Source organism: Biomphalaria glabrata, chromosome 12 (genome assembly GCF_947242115.1).
Source record: "Biomphalaria glabrata chromosome 12, xgBioGlab47.1, whole genome shotgun sequence".
NCBI classification, from domain to species: Eukaryota; Metazoa; Mollusca; class Gastropoda; family Planorbidae; genus Biomphalaria; species Biomphalaria glabrata.
In genome coordinates this window covers 4,697,521-4,724,473 of record NC_074722.1, presented here as the reverse complement: position 1 = coordinate 4,724,473, position 26,953 = coordinate 4,697,521, and the positions used below count along the sequence as shown (strand labels likewise).

The following is a 26,953-nucleotide window of genomic DNA, read 5'->3' as shown; positions in this document are numbered from 1 at the left end:
CAGCCTTTTTGCAAAAACCTACATCAGCATTATTATAATGATTATCAAATTATTTAATTATTATATTTTTAATCAATTATTATAAATATTTATTCAAAATGGAAACAACAGGAATAGCGCCATTAAAAGATGAACATAACATAATACATAATGATAATGAAACTAAAGCAAACATCCTAAACAAATACTTTGCATCAGCATTCTCAGCCCCAGGAGACAAAGACATATTACTTAATTTGAACCAAGTAGACAACATAGAAGATATAGTAGTACAAGAAAATGGAATCCAAAAACTATTAGCCAACACCAAACCAAATAAAGTGTCTGGACCTGATGGTATTCCAGCTAGATTACTCAAAGAACTAAGCAATGAGCTAGCCCCAGTGTTCAAAATACTCTTTCAGGCTTCACTTAACCAGGGCAGAGTACCAAAGGACTGGAAAGAAGCTAATGTCACCCCCCTATTTAAAAAGGAGAAAAATCTGACCCAGGAAACTACAGACCAGTATCACTTACCAGCATCACATGTAAAATCCTAGAACACATAATATGTAGCAACATCATAAATCACTTAGACAAACATAATGTCCTCACACCATACCAACATGGCTTTAGGAAATATAGATCATGTGAAACACAACTAATAGGACTAATTGATGATTTTTCAAAAGGTTTAGATAATAGTGAACAAATAGATGCTATCTTACTAGATTTTTCTAAGGCTTTTGACAAAGTTCACCACCATAGTTTGCTTAAAAAATATTTCGGCATTAATGGTCCACTGCATCAGTGGATTAAAGATTTTCTGATAGGGAGAGAACAACCTGTAATAATAAATGGCTCTAAATCAACACCGATAACAGTAAACTCAGGTGTGCCTCAAGGAACAGTCTTGGGTCCACTACTATTTTTTATTTACATAAATGATTTACCAAATTGCATTACTTCAGGAACAAAAGTCAGATTATTTGCAGACGATTGCATAATATATAGAACAATAAAAACAACACAAGACACAGATATTTTACAAAGAGAATTAGATGAATTACAGAAATGGGAATCAAATTGGAGCATGTCTTTCCACCCAGAAAAATGTCAGTTGTTAAGAGTAACAAAAAACAAAAAAAAACAAATTAATTCCACTTATCTTATTCATGGCAAACCAGTAACACAGACTGAAAACGCAAAATACCTAGGTGTTATAATAAATGAAAAACTGTCATGGAATCCACATATTGATGAAACTATAAAAAAAATCAAAAAAGCATTAGGATTTATTAAAAGAAATTTCTATAAATCAAATCAGAACATAAAACTAAAATGTTATTTAACCTTGGTTAGGCCAATAATAGAATATGCATCCTCCGTTTGGGACCCCTCAACTCAAGAAAACATTAAGAAACTGGAACAGACACAAAATAGAGCATTGAGATTCATAACAAACGAATATTCACATTTGATTAGACTTTAGTAAAATCACTAAATTTAGAAAGCCTTCAGGACAGAAGACTCAAAAGTAAAGTAGCAATTATACATAAAACACTGAACCATAATCTTCAAATACAAAAACAGAATTTAATAAAATACTCTGAAAGACACAAAGATAAAGGCACATTCCTCGTCCCATATGCTAGGACAAATTTGTACAAATACTCCTTCTTCCCTAGTGCTATTAGAGCATGGAATGGGTTGCCTGAGCTAGCTAGGAAAACCAGTAACTTGGCAGAGTTTAAGTCATTGGTTAATATGCATGACTAAATGCATGACGCGTAGGACGTAATCATCTTTTTTGAAGTAATGTCTGTATTATATAAGATAAGATAAGACACCAGATTTTTGTTTCACACTCAATCCAAACTCAAGAAAGTAAAAAGTTGGGTTTATTTTACTTAAAATTTATTTCAAAAATTAAATAACTTGATCATAAAATTTAAAAAAAAAAAAAAAGAATATCTCTTGATGTCTAGTAATGAAAAAAAAAAAAATCCAAATATTTTACAAGTTGATCACATGAAACAATGACATGGGGGAGAATACAAGGATTAGATATACAACCATCCATAATACCCTTACATCTCATAAAGAAAAACAACAACACATGTACTGATAGAAATACAACACATACATGGTTCTGGGTTTGAAGTGTGTTTTGACTAGCGAAGTACCAGTAATCAAAATAACACAAAAAAAATTTAGGCAAGTGGAATTAATCAATAGTGTAAAAGAAATGTTAAAATAAAATATTTTGTACCATTAATTTTTTTTTTAACTAATGCATTTCCACACAACATTGCTGATAAAATTTGTGTGGGTTTACTAACTGCTCTATGTATTGTCATAATTGTGTGAGTTACAATGGTTGGACCACACACACAAGACAGTAAGGCACAAAACAATCATAAGTCCTTTATTTTTTTTTTTAACGACCTAATTGAAAATGAGAGGGTTGAAAAGGGGGGTAACTATGTGATAGATCAAATGTAATGCAACAAAAATATTACAATTAATGTAAGATGAAAATATTACAATCAAAATGTGTAGACAAATATTTGCACTGATAGAATGAGTTCAGATGTTTAAATTATTAAAGGTTCAATACAAAGATACAATCCTCTTGGCATAATGGTTGAACAAAAAAAAACAACAACATACAACCTTAACTAATAAAAAAAATAATTAAAACACAATACAGTGACTCTTGATAGTCGAACTATTACAGGGCCATGACGGTATCAGATTACCAAATTAAAGGTTTAGCTTTACTTCAAACAATTTAACCATATATGTCAAGAAAATTCTATTAATGATGTAATATGTTATCTTTCAATTCAATGGTATAAAATAAACAATAGAAGAAAGAGAAAAATTTATTGATCTAAAAAAATACAAAACAAACGATTTCAGCTTTCACATACTGCACTAAATTACAATTTCAGCCTACCTACATTATAAAAATACATATATTTACCTCTGCACCGCATAGGATTACCGATGTGTTGGACTATCAAAAGTCAAAATATATTCCAGCCAATTAGTTTGAAACATAATTTATATTTTAAACTGTTTTATACAAAGTTATGCTTAGTACCTGCTGATATCTAGAAACCATTTTATTGTAATAAAAAAAAAAAAAATAGATGTGAACCAGAATGAATTGCACAGGTAATGACATTATACATTTTGATTGGTTACTTATTAAAAAGAGCACACATATATACAAATATAAGTTATCATGACACCATCTGACGATGTGATTGGATGAATACAACATGACAAAGAGGTTATGAAATGGAACTAATAGGACATACAGTTGCAGTATACTTATAAAATAGATGAACAAAGTGGGTGTAGACTAAGAGCTTAAAGCTGCCATTCAAAGAAAAAGAGCGCAACACACAACACCATCAAATATCCAAGTAAGAAGAAGTTCTATGGTAAAAATCAAGTAAAAACTTTAATTTAAAAAAAATCATTCCATCCTTGTTATGACAGTGAATCTTTAACCTATTGATCACATGGGTTACAACATTGTTAGTTATAAAATATGTGGGCTATAACATTGCCGATTATAAAATGAGCTTCTTAGTAAATAAAAACACAGTGCTCAACCCTACATTGTATTCTGTAAATACTTTATATACTTATGGAATGCAGTCACCTATTTAGTGCGGTTGTGGTCAACCTTTTTTTTTATGTCAAAGAAATTTGCAACATGTGTGTCACAAGACGCATGTCCTCAAAAAAATAGTCAAGCCCAATGGAACTGAGCTTCTGTGGCTTTATGTACTGTGAGCAAGCATTCTGACGGGCCAGATGTGGCCATAGTTTGAGCATTACTGATTTAGTGCATATAAAAATAACCTTTTTCTACTATGACATGATGTCGATGTGTTCAAGTCTGTTATCCCATAAAATGGTCACAGTACCACTTCAGCAAAGAAAATATGATGTCAGTACAAGCTCTTGATAACTATTGTTGATCTTTGAAGTTCTAAGATGATTACATAATAACTGATTATTATGTCAGCTAATTTAAATGTCCTGTAATGCTGTGACTGTTGCATCACTTAGTTGAATCATGATAATACCAAAAACTAATTTAACTTAAAAAAAAAACATATGCCAGAACTAATGTTGAAAAAAAAATCTGTAGCATTCATGCTGACAAATAGTTCACTTTCAATATACATGGTTGATAATAAAAAATAAATGCACTATGTATATTGATAACAAACATAAAAAAATATCATTATGATTTTTTAACAAAAGTGATGAAAATAAACTCACATGTTAATCTTGGGCAACATGAAACATGAAGACAATCTCAAACTACTGAACCTAATTAACTGTCAGTTTTCAGTGGCAATAGCCTAATACATGGTGAAATAAACATAAGATAATTTTAAAAAAAAAACAAAAAAACTTGTGTAATACAACAGAGACTTTATAGAACGAATTAATTAATATCTTATATAAGTAATATTCAGTACACAAAATATGAGCAATATTTGAATCATAAAAAAAAAATCATCAAACAGACTTATTAAGATGAACTTTCTGGGCTAGGAATAACATGAACATTATGTTTTTATTAAAATAAGACTTTTGTTCGTATATAAAAGTAATAAACACTGATAATAATAAAAATACATGTAATAACAGCCAAAGTAAAAAATATAATAGCAATACAATGAAAGTATACATATAGAGAGGATTTTTATGTTGGGTAGAAGTTTATATTGTTAACTGAAGTAATGCAATGTTCTGCTGAGTCAAAGTCTTGTCAAGTGAAATTATGCATTCTTATATCGAGTCCAGTGGCATAGCTTGGAATTTGCCATCATTAGGGGGCCCAGGGGGCTTAACTTCTTTGGTGGACCTTGCATTTTGCATAATATTTAATGTAAAAAAAACTTATTTGGGAGCCCCCTTCAAGTGGGGGCCTGGGGAGATTTTTAAAATTCTCCCCCTCCCTACCCCACCCTATCTATGCCTCTGAGTCAAGTGTATGCTGTGAAATGATAAATAATACATTCAAATATGAAGTTGCAGTACTAAATATTTATTTGTATTGCTAGAGTGGAATCACATGTTGGGCTGAGGTATTGTTTTCGTTTTGTTGTATATTAAAATGATGGCTTTATAAATTGGGTCAAAATATATGCAGCGCATCAAATGCAACACAGGACGACACAGACAATTAAGAGAGGAAAAAAAAAAGGAAAAAGGGGAAACAATTAGAACTGTGAGATAGTGTACTTGAAACCAGAGACTATAAATCCTAATGGATACCCAACATTTCTAAATCTTAATTTAGTCACTCTCATTGCACTTGCCGTTATATGTTTTTGTTTAAAATTTTCAATAACTGTATTTTAGATACAATGACCGATGTAAAAGTATATTGTTACACATCAGTACTCATTAGTGCTATTTTTTTTAAATGCAGCTTAATTGACAAGGTTTTTAGCCATTGGCTCATTGAATTTTTTTTTTCCATTATTTTTCCTCTTCTAATCAAGTTGAGTATCCAAGCTCTATAGAAAGCAACAACTTAATAGTTTTACACTATTAACAGGTGTAGAGTACATGTTCTATTCTACCACAAGATAGGGTTATATATGCAAAGAAAAGTTAAGCTTGAATAGTTTCAATGAAAACATGAAGAAAAGAAAGAAGTTCGTTTAAAATTAGGCACAATAACATATTTTAAGGTGAAAACAGCATTTTATGTGACTATATAAGGATAGTGATTAAAACAAAACAAAAAAAAAACAAACAAAAAATGAAATAAATATAATGTTTCACATAATACAGTGACAACTTTCTTCAATTGAAATAATTTCTTTTTTTAATGTTCTTGCAATTTAAAAGAAAGTGATTTTGAAATCTATTTTGAATATTTTTAATTAACAACAAGGAAATTTAAAAAATAAAATTCCTACAAATTATTTTTGATTCTGTATAAAAATTTTAATTTATTTTAAAGATTTTTTTTTTTAGGAATTATTGTTGCAATTTAAAATTATGCTTTTAACTATACATTTCAAATGGTTTCCCTTTCCTATTCCGCAGTGTACATATATTTTAGAAAACAAAATATTTGAAATCCTCATTACCCTAAATGACACAAAGGCAACTCATTGATATTTGGCTGCATTTCTTAAGCTTGAAGAGCACCAGGGATTTTGCCAAGTACCTAAAGGAAAAAGTATTTTGTTAATGTTGATCTTTTGAAAAAAAAATGCACAAAAGATCATTGGAGATCTCAAAAAGCCTTACATTTTCAAAAACTTTTTTGTTCTTCTAGTGCACAATGTATTTTTACTGATCATACTCGGATCATTTTCAAACATTCAAAAATATACATAATGATAGGTATAAACAATTAATTCTAATTGCTTTAATTCTTTTTTTTTTTTGTGCTTTAGTCAAGATGTCACAGCTGTTTAATAGAATATAAAAATGATTCATTAGTCTGAAAACATACATTGAGCACACATAAGCTAAACTAGTGATCTAACTAACAGATCAAGACTGTGGAACTTACAAACCAATGATCGGTGGGACTTGGTTGAATCTTACTCTAAGGGTAAGAATATTTAAGGGGATGAATGTTTTTTTTTTTCTTGTTTGCAGAATATGACAAAGTCTTGTAAGGGAATCAAAACATGAAACTTTTACAATCAATGTTCATATATCACTATATAAAGCATTTAACTACTGATCAGTGTGTCAATAACATAAGTTAATCCAGTATCTCAAGGCCACACTCTATGACCAGAACAAAGTAATTTATAATCAACAATAAACATTGAACTCTGAAATCTGAGCTATGCCAAGAATATAAATAAGACTGCCAACTACAATGTGTAGGTAATGAGATTATCAGCCATTTAAAATTGTCATTTTGTAAGACATACAATAAGCTCTACATTACTGATACATAATAAAATGGTTTGCTAATAAATTGCAGGAGTCAAAACTATATTAATTGTTCTTCTCATGGCAAGATCCTAAGGCCTCAGACAATATTGATCAATAGCCTAGCTAACAAAATGATTTTTATAAGGAATCCCTTAGTAAACAAGTCTACAGAAAACAACCTCAAATGCCTAGCAATCAATTCTAAGGTCAAAATGAAGATAATGCAGAAGTTCTTTTTTTTTTTAATGAGGATTGTTATCAGCAATCAAACATATTTTTTTTCTAGAATGAACAATGCATTGCACAATAATAAAGTTGAAAGAATCAAGAATGATGATCAAAAGGACAACCAGGATATTCGGATTTCAATACATTCACCATTATAAAACTATAAACATCAAGTCTTAGTCTCTGCATCCTAACAATCATATCTTTACAAGTACTGAGGTAATCTGTTCAATAAACACAAACAAACCATACCAGAAGAGAACTGAGTTTAAAAAACCAAAGTAAGGCTATATGTGGCACGAGTACCAAGAGAAAAAAAAAGACTTGTATAAGACAATTAACTTGCGGGAATATCTTTTTTTTTGCAACATGGACACATTTCCTGAGGTCAAATGCCAAGACGTTTTTAGATACTTCATTCAACAATTAACTATTACTGTTGTAAGAAATGAATTTAATTGATTATAATCAATTATAAAACCCTTTGACTACCTATTGTTTTTATTGTTTTATAATATTCAAACATTTGTTTAGAAATGAAGATTATTACTCCTAGCCCAAACCTCCTGCAGGACAGCAGAAAAATGAAGTGAGCAGGGTTTTAACTCTACAGAACCATCACCACTACAGTCTGAAATGAATACCACATGACCAAGCAGCCACCACCAATACATATCAAATAGAGCAAACTACTGAAAAAGTAAATATGTTTGGATGGCATAAGTTGCTATAAAGTTTGCCTTTTGCTAGTTCTTGATAGAGGAAGATGCTCATACATTTTTAACTTTTGATATAAACGTGGACCATACATGTGTACAGTTACAATTTCTTCATGTTCATGAATTATTGATGCTTCCTCTCTGTACCAGAAAGAGTACATTATCAAGCAGCTGTACTAAACTTGTAAGTGTGAAACAATTTCATCAAACAATTAATATGGACTTTAAATTGATCTTGTATACATTACTTAAAGACAGATAAAACAAAAGCAAAGACTCCATCTTTTGCTGACACAAAGTTTCAAAACCGTTCCTAGTTTGATTACAACATCAAGAAGTAGGTCAAGGGTTTTACAACACACACTACAACAGTTAATAAACACTATTATTATGACTACAGGGGTACAGTGAAACAGTAAATGGATTCAGTCAACATTTAACCTAAAGTGATCATCCTGTCTGCTTTGACCACACATCAAAAAATCATATTTCTACTGATTCATCAATTAGACAAGTTAACAGAACAATATCTAGTGGTAGATTCATTTGAAATGAACAAAATATACAATATGAATTGACTGATGTAAATTTTAAAACACCATTGCACACAAAATATTATTCCAAAAAAAAAAAATAGAACCTATAAAATAAACAGTATTGCACATGCTATTTCTATATTAAACAAATGTATACTTGATAATGTATAATTAAAACAAATGTATACTTGATAATGTATAATTAAAATAAATGGCTGCATTGAAAAAAAAATGTGTTGTCACTGGCATCAGCTGGCATGACTGCTTGTTGAGCTCAGGAGGTCAACTTATTTAGTTACAAATGGTAAAGTTACCTTGGTCAAATCTACCCCTGTCAGAGCTTGGACAGCAGGTGGCAGTTGGCTCACCAGCCTGCTTACTTCACCTGTTACACGGTCCTCCCCAAGAAGAACTATCTCATCTGTCTTGGACAAAGGAGCAGAGACTTCAGCGGCAATCTAAGAATAGTAAAAGAGCAATCAGGTAACAAAAGATAAAAAAAAGTGTTTATAATTCATTCATTCATTACACATACTAAATGCCAACATCTGACCTATTAAGACATACCCTCTCTAGTTATAGCATTTTCAAAGAAGGTATCTTCACACTTTTTAAAACTTTTAACTTAGAAGAAAAGAAAGCTAAAAGTTGGGACTAACAAAACCTGCCCTTTTGGAGCATCACCAGAGAATGCTGACAATGTCCTTCAAAGCTGCATACTATATCAAGAAGCCTGAACAAGGCCCTAAAATCCTCCTAAAGAACAAAAACTATACGGAGAACTGCCTGATCTGGAAACCACTGTGCGGTTCATCTCAGATATAGGATTATTGATCTGAACCCTCCGACATGTAAAATGAGAATGAAGAAAAAAAGAAAAGAACACCCTTTATTGGAGATTTTAAAATGTTTAACTTAGAAGAAAAGAAAATCCTTTGTTGAAGATTGTCATGATAAACTAGGTCAAGGATGCTAAATTGAACTTTACTGTTGCCAACCACAGGTGCTATAAAAAGTGAATGGTATCACTGTAATTGACCAAATACCAACTGTCAGTAATGGCAAAGTTAAACTTCTTGTAATAGATAACTAAGGAAATTTAATTTTATTTATAGAATAATCTTTTTTCTAGAAAATCTGGCTTTTATTGATAAGAATGGTGTTCAAAATGTGTAAAAGGCAAAACAAATGGGTCAAAGTGGTTACACCATTTCTAAATTTTCATGAACAAATTTTAAGGCAACAAATACATTTTCGCTGCAAGAAAATAATCTTGTGTGTTGATTAGTTTGGATGTGCTGGGTGAGCAAATGTGTTTCCGCTATGCACCAGCCAAGTCAAGATTGCATGAAACAAGTGACCAAATATGACAAACACCTACCTTCGGCAGAGTTTCCATGACCAAGTGCAACATGGCAGCATCTCCATATTGTTTGTATGCTGCAGCTTTGAGTCTCATCCTTTCGGCCTCTGCTTTGCCGATGGCTTCAATGGATGCTGCTTCTGCCGCACCAATCAACCGAATCTTTTCAGCTTCAGCACGTGCTGCCTCTACAGTCTGAGTCCTGTAAATGGATAACTAACGTTTAAATTATTCTTATATATAGTTATTATATGTTAGAAAACAAGTGTTGTTTTTTCATCAGATTTAAATTAACATTTATAATAAATGTTGAACACATGTACTATTAGGCTACAAAAATAAAAATATTAGATATAATATTTCACATGAAAGTCAATATATGAAAAAAAAAACAATAGAAAAGATAAATTTTAATACATTCAAACTAAGTTTGGTAGAAATTGTTAGGACTTTTTCAAATAAAACTATTTATAATAGAGATATACTTTGAATGAAATAATGGTTGAGTCAAAAGCAAGCTCAACTGTGGCTCTAAAATATAGATATACTGAGGAAAAAAGGTCAGTTGTAAGTTTATCAAAACTTTGTGATGTCAGAATAAACTATTATGTCTGGCTCAATGTCATTTACTGACCTCTGTCCTTCAGCTACTTGACCCATCTTGTAAGCCTGTGCTTCAGCTGGGCGCTTCACAGTGGCTATCAATTCTTTCTCTTTTCTCAAAATTTCTTTCTCCTCAACATCAATCTGTTTTCTTCGCTCCACGACTTCAATTTCCATTTCCTCACTTCTTATCTTTTGCTTTTCTTTGGCGGCCTGAAGCTCATAAGCCAGTTCAGATTCAGCTTTCTAGTGGTACACAGAGTCAAAAATAATAAATGGACTGTATAAAATCAAACTATTAGAATAATTCTTAAAAATATTATCTGGATAATTCAAATTTTAAAAAAGGTATTCAAGCAAAATAGTTATCTTTTCAAAAATTGCTTAGATTATCAGGGAACGGCAAAGTCACAGGGCTTATCATTCTGTGCTACACTTCAACACATACAAGTAAGTAAAGTATCCATTTCAGACTTTGTGATCTATAGGGCAGATGATGTAAGGGTCATATGTTTCTATGGCCAAGGGTAGAGGCACAACCAACTGCCTTTACTATTCCCAACTAATGTCAGGTACCCATTTAAGTTGGGTGGACTCGGAAGCATCCTAAAAATCACAAAGTTCCCAGCATTCATAGAGAATCAAACCCAAGACCCATCGGTTCAGAAGTCAATTCTGCATATTTTCATTTGTGTAAAGTAATTGGATTTAATTTAAACATTGTAGTTTTTTAGTCTTTGTTTCTACATCAATGAAAAAATGATTTGTCAGTGAAAAGTCAAATGAATGATTCACTTTAGTTTTTAAATGCTGTATGGGAGAGTGAAGTGTGCAATTCAAACTTCCCTGCCCAACACTCCAAATTCAATCATGGCAGAAACATTGTGACATTAACATTTCCTTCACATTTAAAAAAGAAAGTACAAGTAGAAGTATTTATTTTTTTGCCTTAAAGCTTATCTTTTTTTCTCTCAATAAAAATTTGAAATTACTTTTCCTTAGGCTCTTTTCTTTTTTTCAATAATAATACACTACAAAATCTAAGTGGCATAAATATTGAAACTTTACCCTAGCATTGACTTCCATATCAAAATTAGATTTCTGCATCTGGTATTCTCTAGCAGCATCAGCAATGATGGCATCAGCTTTGTATTTAGTATCCATTCTTAGTTTCTCACACTCGGCTTCCTAAGGGAGTTGAAAAATCGAGAGATAACTGTAGTGTAGAAATTTAGAAATATCTATAAAAAATATTTAAAAAACATAAATGTAAATAAAATATATACAAATTGAAAAAAAAAAAAGGATTAGGTTTAAAACAATATATAAATCGTTTCAAAAATTTAAAAATAATAATAATAAAAAAAGTTGCCAGACTCCTGTTTTCATTTTGAAGGAGACATAATGAGCTTTTCTTATAGGAAAGTTTTTAAAAAACTTTAGCTAGCACCCTAACATCCCTGATACAGTAAACAACACATCATACCATAATAGGTGTTATTGGTTAAAGAAAAATATTTTTAAAATGCCCAGAGAAAAAGACCATAAAATAATTGTCCAAACTATTAGAATCAGATAGTATATTCTAAATATTCTGTTTGACCAAACCATCCAAGTAAATTAAACACCTAGCGTAGTTCTAAACTAGAAATGTTATTAACTTCTTATGACAAGTAAACATCAACAATAATTTAACCAATATTCATCTGCAATCTCATTTGAGACATCCTCAATTTATACCATCAGATTCGTCAAAGCATTAGAAGGCGCTGTGCATATTCAACTACAGGTTAAATCAAGGGGAGTGAGTGAAACCATTCACCCACAAATTGACTTGTACAAAACAGACCATATTTTAAAATTTTAAATTATGAATTTATGCAATTTAGCTAACATACCCTAATCCCAGCATCTCGATTGGCCTCGGCTACACCAATGTCAGCATCTTTTTTAACATTGGCAGTCTGAGCCCGGCCCAGAGAAGACAAGTACTCCACCTTGTCAAAGATGTCCTTAATAGTGAAGCTAAGAATCTCTATGCCCATCTTACCCACATCTGGGGCTGCTACCTCTCTGACCAGCTGTGCAAACTGGTCTCTGTCTTGGTAAATTGCCTCAACACTTAGAGTACCTATAGAACAAGCCTTTGTTATTAGCAAGACTTGATTACTATTTATTGAATACATGTAGTACTTAATTACTTTAGACTTGCTAACTATTGTAAAAAAAAAAAACGCAAACTAAAACTCTATGGCCATAGTACAAGATCTCTGGCACTCGCAAAGACCCTCCTTCAGGGTACAGTACCAAGAAAAAGAAGAAGAGGCAGACAGAGAAAGCGATGGGAAGACAACATAAAAGAATGGACAGGCCTGCCATCGATATAGGTTCTATCCAAGGCAAAAGACAGAGAATAATGGAGAAAGACGGTCGACAGATCTTGCGTGGTGCCCCAATGGTCCAACAGACTAAGAGATAGAAGAAGGTGAAGGAGTTTAAATTCTATGTAATTTATCTTTGGTAAATAATTTTAACATCTTCAAATCACAGGCAAAGTTTATATACATAAAGTAAAAAACAATAGACTAAATTACTGGTAAAAATGTCAGAACTGACCAAGAATAGCCCTTAGATGACCTTCCAAGGTCTGAAGGATTACATGCTCAATGTGCTGAGGGGACTTTCCCAAGAACTGCTCACAAGCTTTCTTCAAAATATCTGGTGAACGCATGATCTTACACTGAGCTACGCCAGTGACCGTTACAGGAACACCCTCGGAGGTCTCAACACTTTCACATTGTGGATTTAATGTCATCACTTCCAGAGAAATACTAAATAAACAAACCAGGCATTTTTTGTTAAGAGACTTTCAAACATTTACAATTTTAAACAAATTGAAAATAAAACAATGTTAGCATATAGACAAGTTCCTTTTGAGACTTAGTACATGGGGCAGTTGGTGTACTGTTCACCTGTTACTATGTGAACTTCTAAGGAGTGTTTCATATGACCAACAAAGTGACCAATCACCTTTACTAACCCAAAATTGTCTTGTACCTATTGGAGCTTAGAAACTCACAAATGACCCATTAAAATACAACCTTCACTGAGATTATTAAGTCCAACCTTTGATTCAGAAATGGCATTAGTCCACCATACCCCATAACATAGGAGGCACAGTGGCTGAGTGGTAAGCGCTTGGCTTCCCAACCGAGGATTCCATATTCGAATCCTGGTGAAGACAGGGATTTTGAATTTCTGAGGGCGCCTCCGAGTCCACACATTAGTTGAGGAAAAGTAAAGGCGGTTGGTCGTTGTGCTGGCCACATGAAAACCCTTGTTAACTGTGGGCCACAGAAGCAGATGACCTTTACATCATCTGCCCCATAGATCACAACGTCTAAAAGGGGAGCTTTACTACTTAACTTTCACCCAATAACATATGGTTTTAAAAAGAAAAATGTTAAAACTATTATCTTAATTGTGAAACCTAAAGATAAAGCGAATTCAAGCAATAGGTGTGTCTTTTTTTTTTCATAGCCAGACTTCATTTTCCGTTATCTAAAGTAGTAAATAAAGCTGGCAGCTAAATAATTCTCTAGCCAGCAAATTAATATTAATATTGTAATATCACAGACGGAAAAAAAAACTATTAAAAACTTTTCTTTTTCAATTTGTGCAAAATTATATAAAACTAGTCAAGAAGATTTAATTAAGATTTAATTAATCCCTAATAATCACACTTAAACCAATTTATCATGTCTATTTATTATTATATGTAAATTATGGCTGCCTGTGTAGTGTGATATGCACTTCAGACTGTCATCAATAATCCTGTGTTCAAACTCTGCCTGTTTCTATCCCATGCAATCCTGCAAGAGGTCTTGGCTAGGACCTAATAATCTTCACTTCTGAAGGAATGTATAAAAAAAAGAAATTTAAACAGAAATACTTGGCAACTTACTATTGAGTGTCAGTGACAAACCACCAGGCCCAACCCCATCCTCCAATGATGTATTTCCTTGCTTCAGCCCCACAGCAGCCACCTGAAATAAAAATAAGGTGAAAAAAATACATTTTGAACAAAAGCATTTCTGGTCAAGCAGTGATAACTTTGTGTAGCTCAGACAGCTCTATACTTCAACTGGGCATTCATAAAGTATAGCATTTGTTTTAAGGCAGATCAACATGTCACATAATGTACGTGTCAAGATAAGGGGAAGAAATAAAGAATTGTTGGATTGTCACTAGGTTATTTCAAGAAAATAGAGTAATTGCACAGCAAGTACTGGACAATTGTTTACAAGTTACCTTGAAACTAAGACAACATTAGGAAATTTCCATATGTGCTAAAAATAGCTTAGATGGTTCTAGCATGGTAACAACATAGATTGGGGGAGAGTATATTAGGAGAAGCATTGAACGTTTCGGGGCCACAGAGACTACAGTAAATGTGATGATCTGACATTTTTCGGAAGGGAAAATTTTATGAAGTTTTAACAACACTGACTCGACCACACAATCCCAACATTCTTGACTTACCATCATATTAAGGAGAATTTTTTTTTCTCATAATAAATGATAGCTTTTGTTACTTAGCCTTTCGGTTTCTCTCAATGTAAAAAAATGTAAAATCAAATAATATACTGTAATCTGGTAAAAAAATATGATTACAGTTTTTTTCTTTTGTTTGAAAAACAATTATATATTTGATTTATTTGTTATTTCATATAATTCTTGTATCAATACTTCACATTTGAATGAAGTTATTATTCTACTTTACAGTGTACTGGTGTGCTCACAAGGTGTTTTTCTACTGATTGACATCACTTGTATGAATGGCTTTTCTTCTATAATAAGTATATGTTATGTTCTCTGTTAATTATGTTTTTATTTTGTCATTTCACACCAATAACAATTCTATTGAGAAAAAGTAAAAAAAATAAAAATAATTAAAAAAAAAAGCCCAACTTATACTGAGTGCTATGCATCAATTATTTTGAATCTATCATGTAATTTATTTTTAATACATCTAGTATCTAGACTCACAATAATACATTTGTGAAATTGGAAATATTTTTATTAGATATTTTTTTTAAGCACAACTTTCATGCTTATAGCAATCACTTTGGTGGACCAGTGGGCAGTGAGGGGTGCATAGCTAGGAGAAGCTATCCATGCTGCTTTTTCCAAAGTTATTTTAAAAAAAAAAAGCTTGAGCCTGAATTCTAATCAGAATAATATAATGTGAAATGCTGAAAGGTTTACCACTGAGCTATTCAAGTACTTATAAAAATAGAAGGTTTTATAGTTAGTTTTAAATCGTTAGTGAGCGACTCAATTCTCTATACAATGCTTATCTCTCCCATCTCATTTCTGTATAAAACAAAATTAATTTATTATGACTAATTGATTAATTAATTGGTTAGTTGTTGTTTTTTTTAATTAGATTCATTTGTTGTCACAGAAAATGAATAATTGTGCAAAGTTTCAATTTGAGAAAAAAAAACATGTCACCTAGACAGAGTACGTTGATATCATTTAATAAGCTTTCACTAAAAAAATTTTTAAAATAAAAGAAATATAAAACATGCTCAATACTAGATCAATATTTACAGCCACAGCCTACAATTTCCTCAGTCGTAAAATACTTTCTATCAAAGGATACTGAAGTGCAACACTATTTAATTTAATCATGAGCTAGTAGTGGAAAATCCATATGTCATAAGTGAAACATGATAGGTAATGTCATGAAAAATAGGCTCAAGTACAGTAAGAGGATTTGAGTAACAGTTGAGTTATATATATATATATATCAACTGAAATCAATTTAACATTTTACTTTTACTAAAGCTGAACCACAATTAATGAGCTTGATAGAAAAAAAAAGGGAACTTTTAAAATAATATTATATAAATTTTCATTTAAATAGGATGCATCCTGTTGAGTTATATAACCATTAACCAAAATATATCAACTGAAATCAATTTAACATTTTACTTTTACTAAAGCTGAACCACAATTAATGAGCTTGATAGAAAAAAAAAGGGAACTTTTAAAATAATATATAAATTTTCATTTAATAGGAAGCATCCTTTAGTAGCTACTAAATATACAGCTATACAAGTGACATCCACCTTTTCAATTCAGAAAAGGCTTAAATTTAGATCTACATTTAAGATTCATTGAAATATAGATCTATTATAATCTGGATCTAAACTCTATAGTGAATGACTCATTACTCTAATTAGACCTGGGAACAAACTATTTCTTATCTATTTTCTATTCCAGTCATGGGGCATGGTGGCAGAGTTGTCAAGAGCTTGGCTTTCAAACCAAGGAGTCTCAAGTTCAAATCCCAGTCTTCTTCTTCTTCGTTCTCATTGTTATGTTGGAGTGTTCAGATCACTAGACCAATTCTTGAGATGAACTGTGCAGTGGTTTCCAAATCAGGGAGCTCTCCATATAGCTTTCTTTCTATTGGGGTGTTTTGGGGCCAGTATCTTATACAGGCCTCTTGGTAAAGAGGGCAATTTTGGAGGAAGTGGTCGGCATTCTCTGGTGATACTCCACATGGGCAGATTTCACTGGTTCCAATTTTGAGCTTCCGGTACATGTGTTGTCGCATTCTGTTGTGTCCAGTCCTGAGTCGAAAGATTAGACGTTGGTCTTGTCGGGATAGGGATAGCTTATAGTAAGCGTCATCTTTCTTGTGATTTGGATGAGAGCTCGTCCATTTCTCATTTATTTTATTTACAATTAATTTCTTCAATTCTTATGGATAGAGTGCAGAGTTTATTTGCGAGTTAGTTCTCCCAATCTTGGCGAGTGTGTCAGCCTTCTCATTTCTTTCTAGTTGTATATGAGCAAATCCCAGTGAATATTGGAGTTTTGAGCTTCCAGAGTTTTAGGATCACAGAGTCAAAAGTTCCCCTTTCAGTCCTAGTGATATATGGGCAGATGATGTAAAGACCATCTGTTTCTGCGTCCAAAGATTAACGCAGGTGCCATGGCTAGCACAACAACCAACCGTCTTTATTTTTCCCCAACTAATGTCAGAGAACTGGGTAGACTCAGAGGCGCCCTGAAGATCCCAAAAGTAAAAATCTCTGTCCTCAGAAGGATTGGAACCTGGGACCCATGGTTCAGAGGCCAAGCACTTTACCGCTCAGCCACTGCGCCTCCACCACTGAGTCAACCCAACCCTAATCGGTACCTGGCATGTGATAGGGAAGTAAATGTTTGTCATTGCGCAGGCCTCATGTCTGTTTAACTGTTAGCCTTACAAATAGATGAGCGTTCAACTATCTACATAGATTGCAAGGTCTAAAAGTGGTTCCTTTATTCTAGTCATGATAAAAATGAAGATGGTCACAAGCCAATCAATCACACAATCATGACACTATGGGTACACTACTCAAACTTAAGTGACCATAAAGAGTTACTAGACTCTAGTTACACATATCTATTGGCACAACAGTTCATAGAGAGCCCTGGCCTGCTTTAACAAATCTTTCCTTTCAGATCGGTGCTTTTCATTTCCATGTCCAAACTCTAGTGACTAGATTTACTTTAAGATGCCAGTACTTAGTGTTAAGTGTAGATATACCTAGCGCTGTGAGCTGTTGCATAGTAGAATCTATTTAGATTCTAGAACATAATCTAGATGCTCTAGAACTAGATTTTTAAAAAAATCAAATCTAGATTCTCTAGATCACTGTTTCTTAAACTTTTATCGATGATGCCCCTCAAGATGAAAAAAATTGGCTCATGGCCCCTTTAGTCTTTGAGGACCTTTAGGTTTTCTCAGTAGGCTCCGGGACAGTTTTAAGCAACAAATGAAAAGGGAAAGAAACTTTTTAAATAGTTATAACACAATTTTCATATTTTATTTTGCATTGTTAAGCATATATATATAAGCTGGTCTAGACTGTCAAGTCAGAGTATACTTACTAATCCGAACACACGACTGTAGGAAAAATTTAAAATAATATATATATATATATGTTCTAGTTCAGAGAAGGTTTAACATAGGGAAAAAAAAACAACTTTCTTTTCTTCTATTTGACAATAAAAAATAACTATACTGACAATAAAAAATAACTATAGATGTTCTAATGTGGCATCACATAGCAATTACACAGTGTTACCTGTGCAAAGACACAGTGCCAGTGAGGCAGCAGCCTGCTATATTTTTTTTTTTTGCTTTCATTCACAAATGTTTTTATAATTTGACTCAATTTCAACTATTATTATAATGAAATAAACAGTTTGTTAGACATTTTTACACTGATTTTTTACACTGTTTGGTGAAAAAAATATGGAAATTAATTTACTTTCTCAGAACACCCTGTTATCTTTATATAATATGAACAAAACTACAACTGCTAAATTACACTGTATATACATCCAGTCTTTGATTAAACAAAAAATATATACCCTTTTGCTTTTGTCTACATTGCTTTATTTTTTGGTTCAATACTGTTGTTATTATGTTATAAAACTTACTTTTATAACACTTTTATAACATACATTTTTATGAACAACAAACAACATTAACAATGATTCAAATTTCTTTTAAGATCTGAACCTGCTGTGTTTATCTGGAGGTATATATATATATATACATGGATTTTTTTTTACCAGCACACTTGGACCTTAATTTACATTAAATTTTCTGGTCATTCTAGAGGAAAACTAAACAAAAAATTAACCAATTAAAGATAAGCATTCATTGGTTAAACATATACAAGTTCATAATATTAGTGTCTTTTTCAGTAGTCTCGGGTTTTGGATGCATAAAAAAGCATTATATAATTCTACTTTAGATCTAAATTATTACTAATCTGACTGACTAATCAACTAGATCTAAGTACTGTGGCTGTCTTTGGTGTTGAGTAGTCAGTAGATAAAAAAAAAAGACTCATTAACTCATTATCAATATATCCCTTTCCTATATTATATTCTATCATACCTTAGAATTAGAATCAGATCAGATTTATTTAGAAAAAAAAAAAGTAGATCAGATCATAGATGATGTAGATCTAAAATAAATGTAGAGTAGAGTCTAGATAGATCTAATATCTAGTAGATCTAGATCATCTAGAAATTATTCTAGATTCTATTATGAAAATGAATGGTTGAATTGATTTGATTCTTGAATGTGAGAAGCAACACAACGTCACAAGTCAACAGTCATCACGATGACGGATTATCATCAGTAAAATCATTAAAAAGATCTAGACTATCATAAAGTATCATACTGAGTCTGAAAGCCTCAGAGAGTAGATCTAGATTCTAGATCTAGTCTAAGTCTAGATTAGATCACTCACGACGTAAGAGTAAGAGTGACAGTCAGACACTGGTGACTGAGTGTCTGTCAACGACAACTTCAAGTCATCAACGACAACTTCAAGTCAGTAAGTTTGGCAAAAAACAAACCCCATTTGGCCAATTTGGGCAGTTGTTTGAGACAAACATCTATAAAAAAGCTAAGAAGATCCTCGAAATTCCGAAATAAAGAATCCCCCTTTGTGTCAGGATTTTGTGATTTTACCATCACAAAAGAGATACAAGACACCGATAGCAAAGACAAACAGAAACAGACACAAACACTCTTTTGTTCCCCTGGCAATCAAATCATTAAATAAATTATAAGAACAATCTGAGGTCTGGTATAAATTTTGGGCAATATCCGCATTGAGCGTCGGTATTTACACTCCTGGCCATTTTTTCTGCGTTGTCAAGGAGCAGGATCAAGACCAAAAGCATTATCAAAAGGGGGAATAACCTAGTTGTTTTTTAAATACCGACTTCAATCACGGATAGGAAGAGAGAGAAAATAAACTAATAGAAATAATAGAGCTCACAGACCTATATAAAATACCGACCGTAAATACGGATAGCTATGTAGATTGAATAAACAACTAAGAATATACACTATTACTAGCAGTAGTTTTGAATAGGGGGAGGAGAGAATAGTATATTATTATATAATTAATAAATATATTCTTATTAATTATACCTTGATTACAATGATTGCAGAAAAAATAGTGGATTTAGATGTGGCATTTGTATTTGATATAGACTAGGTCTAGGGGCAGAATTTTTGGATTAAAATTTAATGTGCTGTCAACATGTAATATTTCTAAGTTAAAGTTGAGATTAATATTGAATTTAAATAGCTGTACACATACCGGGACGTCTATCTAGTCAAATGTTAATGAAGTCAACATTAAATTATAAGTATAATAATTACATACCGGTACAGTAGTTGATCTAGATGAGGAAAAACATTATTTTAGACAGATGTAAGAGAGCAGTATTTGATATAGACTATGACTAGATAATAGGTGTAGATTGTGTGTGTGTGTTAGTGTGTGTGTGATAAGAACTGAATTTAAATATACCTTCATCTTGGTCTATATAGAGATTAATGATTAAATTTTAAATAGATCTATTTAGTAATATTTTGATTACCATTTAAATAAAATAATGTTGAGATCAATATTGTATTTAAATAAATCTAGGACTACTGCAACATTTCTTAATATGTCTGTCTAGAATAATGTTGAAATAAGTAAAATACGACATTATATTTTTATTTCACCTATGGTGCTGTCAACATTTACTTGAAACGGACATTATTATTGTGATCATATTTCTTTTAGACTTCGGGCCTATTAAAATCTCAATAGACAATATTTAGCATCGTTTTTTTTTTAACGCTGGATGAGTGGATCCCTGTTTTTTTGTAGCAAAGGTTTTGGGCCTTGTAAGGGCCCCAACTGGTCCAGCTCATACTAACCACATGGGCCCCATTTGGGGGAGGAACATTGGCCCAAACAGGCGCCTATAGGGCTGAGTCTGGGCTCAGTCAGGGGGCCCAGAAAATCCCTTTGTGAAACCCTTGCGAAGCCTGTAAGGGGAAGGACTTGTGGGCCCCCAACAGGGCGAAAGATAATTGGCCCTTTGGGGGCAATTAATGAAAGCCCAAACATGGCCCTTAAAGATCGAGTCTAGGCACAATGAAGGGGCCCAGATAAAGCCCAGATAGAAACCCTAATGGGGCTATTATGGGGCAAATGTTAAGAGGCATGAAAGGGCTAACTACATGGGCCCCATTTGGGGATGAACATTGCCCCAAATGAGGGCCCTAAGGGCTGAGTCTGGTCTCAGTTTGGGGGCTAAGATGAAGCCCTGATGGAACCCTCATGGAGTCAGTGTGGGGCTAACATTTAGGGGCCTGAAAGGGCTGAACACATGGGCCCCATTTAGGAGGCGAACATTAGCCCAAATGGGAATCCTTAGGGCTGAGTCTAGGCTCAGTTTGGGGGCCCAGAGAAGCCCTGATGGAACCTTCATAGAGCTAGTGTAGGGCTCACATTGAGGGACCTGAAAGGGAGGTGAGCATTCGACCAAATGGGGGCCCTTATGGCTGAGTCTGGTCTCAATTCAGGTGCCCAGATGAAGCCTTATTGGAACACTCCAAGAGCCATTGGGGGGCAAACAGTTAGGGGCCTGAAAGGGCTATACACATGGGCCTCATTTGGGGGATGAAAGTTGGCCCAAACAGGCGCAATCAGGGGGCCCAGATGAAGCCCCGATGGAAACCTAATTGGGCTAGTATAGGGCAAACGTTGATGGGCCTGTAAGGGCTAACCACATGGGCCCCACTTGGGGGATGAACATTGGCCCAAATGGGCGTCCTTAGGGCTGAGTCTGGGATCAGTTATGGGGCCCAGATGAAACCCTATTGGAACCCTCATAGAGCCATTGTGGGACAAACACTGAGGGGCGTAAAAGGGCTATACACATGGGCCTCATTTGGGGGATGAACGTTGGCCCAAACGGGCGCAATCAGGGGGCCCTGATGAAGCCCTGATGGAAACCTAATGAGGCTAGTATAGGACAAACGTTGACGGGCCTGTAAGGACTAACCACATGGGCACCATTTGGAGGTTGAACATTGGCCCAAACGGGCGCCCTTAGGGCTGAATCTGGGCTCAGTCAGGGGGCCCAGAAAATCCCCTTATGAAACCCATTTGGGGCCCATCTGGGGGATGAACATTAGTCCAAATGGGGGCCCTTAGGGATAAGTCTGGGCTCAGTTACGGGCCCAGATGAAGCCCTGATAGAATCCTCATGGGGGCCCTAAGGGATAAGTCTGGGCTCAGTTAGGGGGGCCCTAACATCGTTTGTAGAGAAAATAGCTGCAAGAGTGATAAACAGAAGACTCATGTGGTACTTGGAAGAAAGCAAAATCATCGCACCTGAACAGGGCGGGTTCAGGCAACATAAAAGTGCAAATGATCAAGCGATGGTGTTTATGCAGTCAGTAGCTGACGGTTTCCCGAGAGGTACGGTAAGACGCAAGGGCGAATTGACACTGTCAGTATTTTTAGATCTTAAGCCTATGACAGAGTTTGGAGACAAGGATTATTGCTAAAATGAATGAACCTCGGAGTATGCTCAAATATGTATCGGTGACTAAAAAACTTCCTAACAGACAGGACAGTCCAGTCGCGCTACGTACGGATCTAGCGTGTCTCGCAAAAGAATACTTGAGCAAGGTTTACCGCAGGGCTCATCATTATCATGTACGCTTTTCTTAGTCTATATAAACGATTTGATAGAACGATTGAAATGTTGATCTCTGCTCTTCGCTGATGACCTGCTAATCTGGCAGACCGGGATATCCGCTGCAGCTCTCAAGGCGGAAATCCAACGTGACCTCGTCACGATTTCGTTCTTTACCCGTATGTGGAAAATGGAAATAAATTGTACTAAAAAACCCCAGTTCAGACCCTATTCACATTGGGAAAAGACATCCACCAAGCAGCCATAAATCTAAAAATTGATGGGACCACGCTTGAATCGGACCCACGGCCCTGGATCCTAAGCTGGTTATGTCTGATCATTTGTAAGAAGTACGACAAAAAGCCTTAGAAAGATTGAACGTCATAAAGCTAATGGCGCGGTAAGGTCGCAAATCAAGTTAACGCCTCGCAAACGTCTCTAGTGGGCTTAGACTTTAAAAAAAAGGATGTCTTCGCCCCACCCCACCCAATCGGCTAACAGGGGAACGACATAATATAAAGATCGGTGTTTTAATTTTAATTATATAGATATTTAATTGATTCTGTTACCAAGCTGTGATTTCTACAAATAAATTAGAACGCCCCCCCCCCCAGATCGAAAGTTTATGCCATCGCCAACTCCCCATCCCACCAGATTGGCCAACATACTAAATGGGGGGGGGGGCGAAATAATCTAGAAGCAGGTTGAAAAATAATTAATTAGTATATATTATTAACATAACTAATAAATTCGTACACAGATTGTGTGATTTCTTTACTAAAATTCGTTCCCGAAGGGGTGGGGGAGCTGAGGGGGGGGGGGCGATTGCTCCTACCTCCCCCCCTGGATCCGCCAATGAATTGGGGCCATTGTGTTTAGCCCTTTCAGGCCCCTTAAAGTTTGTCCCTTACTGGCCTCCACTAGGGCTTTATCTTTGCCCCCTGATTGTGCCCAGAATCACTCTTTAAGGGCCCCCATTTGAGCGACGATCAACCCCCGAAATAGGGCCCATGTCTTTAGCCCTTTCAGGCCCCTCAATGTTTTCCCCTGTTAATGGCCCCATGTCTGTTTATCAGGAATTCATCTGGGCCAACTTACTGAGCCCAGGCTTACCTCTAAAGGCACCCTTTCGGGCCAACATTAATCCCTAAATGGGTCACATGTGTTTAGCCCTTTCAGACCCCTCAATGTTCGCCCCTCTTACTGTCCCCACTTCAGTTTTGTCAGGACTTCAATGTTTGCCCCTCTTACTGGCCCCTCATGGGTTTTAACCGGAATTTATCTGGGCCCCCTAACTGAGCTACTAAGCCCAGACTCACCATTTAGGACCCCTGTTGTTTGGGTCAATTTTCACCCCCCAAATGCAGCCCATGAGTTGTAGCCTTTTCAGGCTTCTCAATATTTGCCCCTATGAGGGTTTCATCTGGGTCCCCCGACCCCAAGTTCACCCCTAATGGCACCCTTTTGGACCAATATTAATCCCTATATGGGTCACATGTGTTTAGCCCTTTCAGACCCCTCAATGTTCGCCCCTCTTACTGTCCCCACCGGTTTTATCAGGCCTTCATTGGGCCCCCTAACTGAGCACAGACTCACCATTTAGGACCCCTGTTTTTTGGGCCAATTTTCATCCCCCAAATGGAGCCCATGAGTTATAGCACTTTTAGGCTTCTCAATGTTTGCCCCCTTACTGTCCCTAAAAGGGTTTCATCTGGGCCCCCTGAGCCCAAGCTCACTCCTAAGGGCCTGCTTGGGTCAACGTATGCCTTCGATTAGGGCCATTGTGTTTAGCCCTTTGAGACCCCTTGAAGTTTGCTCCTTACTGGCTCCACTAGGGCTCCATCTGGGCCCCATGATAGTGCCCACAATCGCCCTTTAAGGACCCCCATTTGAACAACGATGATCCAAAATGGGGGCCATGTTTTTAGCCCTCGCAGGCCCCTCAATGTTCGACGCTCTTACTTGGTTTTATCCGAAATTCATCCGACCCCCCTATCTGAGCCAAGGCTCACCTTTCAGGGCACCCTTTTAATCTAACATTAATCGCTAAATGGGTCCCATGTGTTTAACCCTCAATGTTCGCCCCTCTTACTGGCCCCGCATGGCTTTTATCCTGAATTCATCTGGGACCCTATCTGAGCCCAAACTCACCCTTAAGGACCCCTATTGTTTGGGCCAATTTTCATCCCCCAAATAGAGCCCATGAGTTACAGCTCTTTCAGCTTTCTCAATCTGTGCCACTATCTGAGCCCAAGCTCAACCCTAAGGGCACCTGTTTTGGGTCAATGTTTGTTCCCCAGATGGTGCCCATAAATTAAGCACTTTCAGGCCCCTCAATGATCACCCCTCTTACTGGCCCCACATGGGTTTCATCAGTGCCCCTTAATTGAGCCCATGCTAACCTCTAACAGCAGAATGGGGCACATGTGTTTAGCCATGTCAGACATCTCCAAGTTTGCCCCTTACATACAGTAGTGGGCATAGATCAATAAAAAAATGTATAGATCTATCATACTAGGTTTAGATTTGTGTGTGTGTGTGTGTTTGTGTGAAAGAAAAAACCCAATTTAAATACCATCTAGATCTATATATGGACTAATGATTACATTTTAAATAGATCTATTTAGTAATATTTTGATTACGATTTAAATTAAATAAAGTTGAAATCTAAATTGGCCTACTAGCCTATAAGTCTTATCAACATCTATCTGAAACTATTGATTTTTGTGCCAGTAACTGTTGGCGCAAGTCTTCTATACTGTACTCTTGTCAAAAAAAAAATCCAATTTTAATAATAAACATACCAGTACGTGCTAATGAAATAATGCATCAACATATAACAGAAATAAGAAAAACAAAACACAAAGACAGATCCATAACATTTTATTAAGACATATTAATTCTTAAGAGTATAGACTAAAAAATCATTACAAAAAAAAAGATCTAGAAATAATCTACATTTGCTCTATAATTTGCACTAGATCTAGTAAATGTATGGGTTGTTTAAATAAAATAGATCTACATTTTCAAACGCTATCGAACTTTTTCAGAACTATATTTTATAGTTGGCAACAAAAGAGAACTCATTTTATTTTATTTTTTGGTTTGAGTGGTATATATCTAATTTATCGGTAACCAACCAAGCCAATCTGGCAACAGTTGCAGTTTGTAAATATTGACGCTCATTGCGGAAATTGCCAAATTTTGTCACATGTAAATTATGAGTGAGTCTGGTGTGAATGTACACTTTGGTTTCTTATAGTTATAATGTTTGGTGTAATGCACAAATTGTAAGACAAATTTCCTTACGGATAATAAAGATTATTATTATTATTATTAAACTAAGTTGAGTAAGAGTAACTTTAACTTAGTTTAAGACTCGAGTCAACAAGACGAGTCAAGACAGAGACTGAGAGAGTAGAGTGAGTCTCAGTGAGTGGGGAAAAGAAAGTGGTACCAAGAAAGTCTTTGCTGTAAAACAAATAAGCATCTTTTGAAATCTGAAACTGATACATTTGATAATTTCTCACCTGAAATAACTAATGCCTCATTGGGTCCAGTAGTATGAATATTACCCATTTCAAGTACGGATATTTCAAAGAAACAAATTCCAGCAGATTATAAACAACCCTGACAAGCCCCCTAAATCTCGTTTGTACGAGATGTAAGCGACTATTTTATCGATTGCTTTTTGTCTGTTCAGAGATCATCATAATAGACACATCGGAATGAATAGGGCCTACATTATCGAGCAAAATAATATTTGATGTAATAATTTTAGATTCAACTAATAAAAACACGATTAGCATAATATTTGTTTAATAAATTATATAAAAATATTATCGTTATGAACGCTAAGAGCATCAAAAAATGCATTGGCATTAGAATTACGTAACCCATGTTATAAAAGAAAATGAGAAAAGTCTATGAAATTTTACATCTGTGCAATGTTATCTTATATATTGTAGACGTTACTTCAAAAAAAAAAGATTGTATTG

At 34.6% G+C, this 26,953-nt stretch overlaps 1 protein-coding gene across 1 annotated transcript; it reads right to left on the bottom strand.

The window, feature by feature from the left end:
• Positions 1-1,879: 1,879 nt before the first annotated feature.
• LOC106068107 (flotillin-2-like) lies at positions 1,880-26,642 on the bottom strand. The gene is made up of 9 exons (XM_013227410.2): positions 26,486-26,642; positions 14,341-14,422; positions 12,993-13,207; positions 12,275-12,507; positions 11,445-11,564; positions 10,408-10,622; positions 9,792-9,975; positions 8,725-8,868; positions 1,880-6,199 (listed from the first exon to the last, which is right to left on the bottom strand). The coding sequence occupies exons 1-9, from the start codon at positions 26,532-26,534 to the stop codon at positions 6,164-6,166; spliced, it is 1,278 nt and encodes a 425-aa protein (XP_013082864.2). The 5' UTR covers positions 26,535-26,642; the 3' UTR covers positions 1,880-6,163.
• Positions 26,643-26,953: the final 311 nt, after the last annotated feature.

Bases quoted from the DNA above. Each gene is read 5' to 3' on its own strand.
- LOC106068107 (XM_013227410.2), bottom strand. From the start codon at position 26,534: ATGGGTAATATTCATACTACTGGACCCAATGAGGCATTAGTTATTTCA. The intron at 8,869-9,791 runs GTAGGTGTTTGT...TACTATTCTTAG, and splicing joins TCATGGAAACTCTGCCGAAG to ATTGCCGCTGAAGTCTCTGC. The intron at 6,200-8,724 runs GTAACTTTACCA...TTTTTCCTTTAG, and splicing joins CAGGGGTAGATTTGACCAAG to GTACTTGGCAAAATCCCTGG.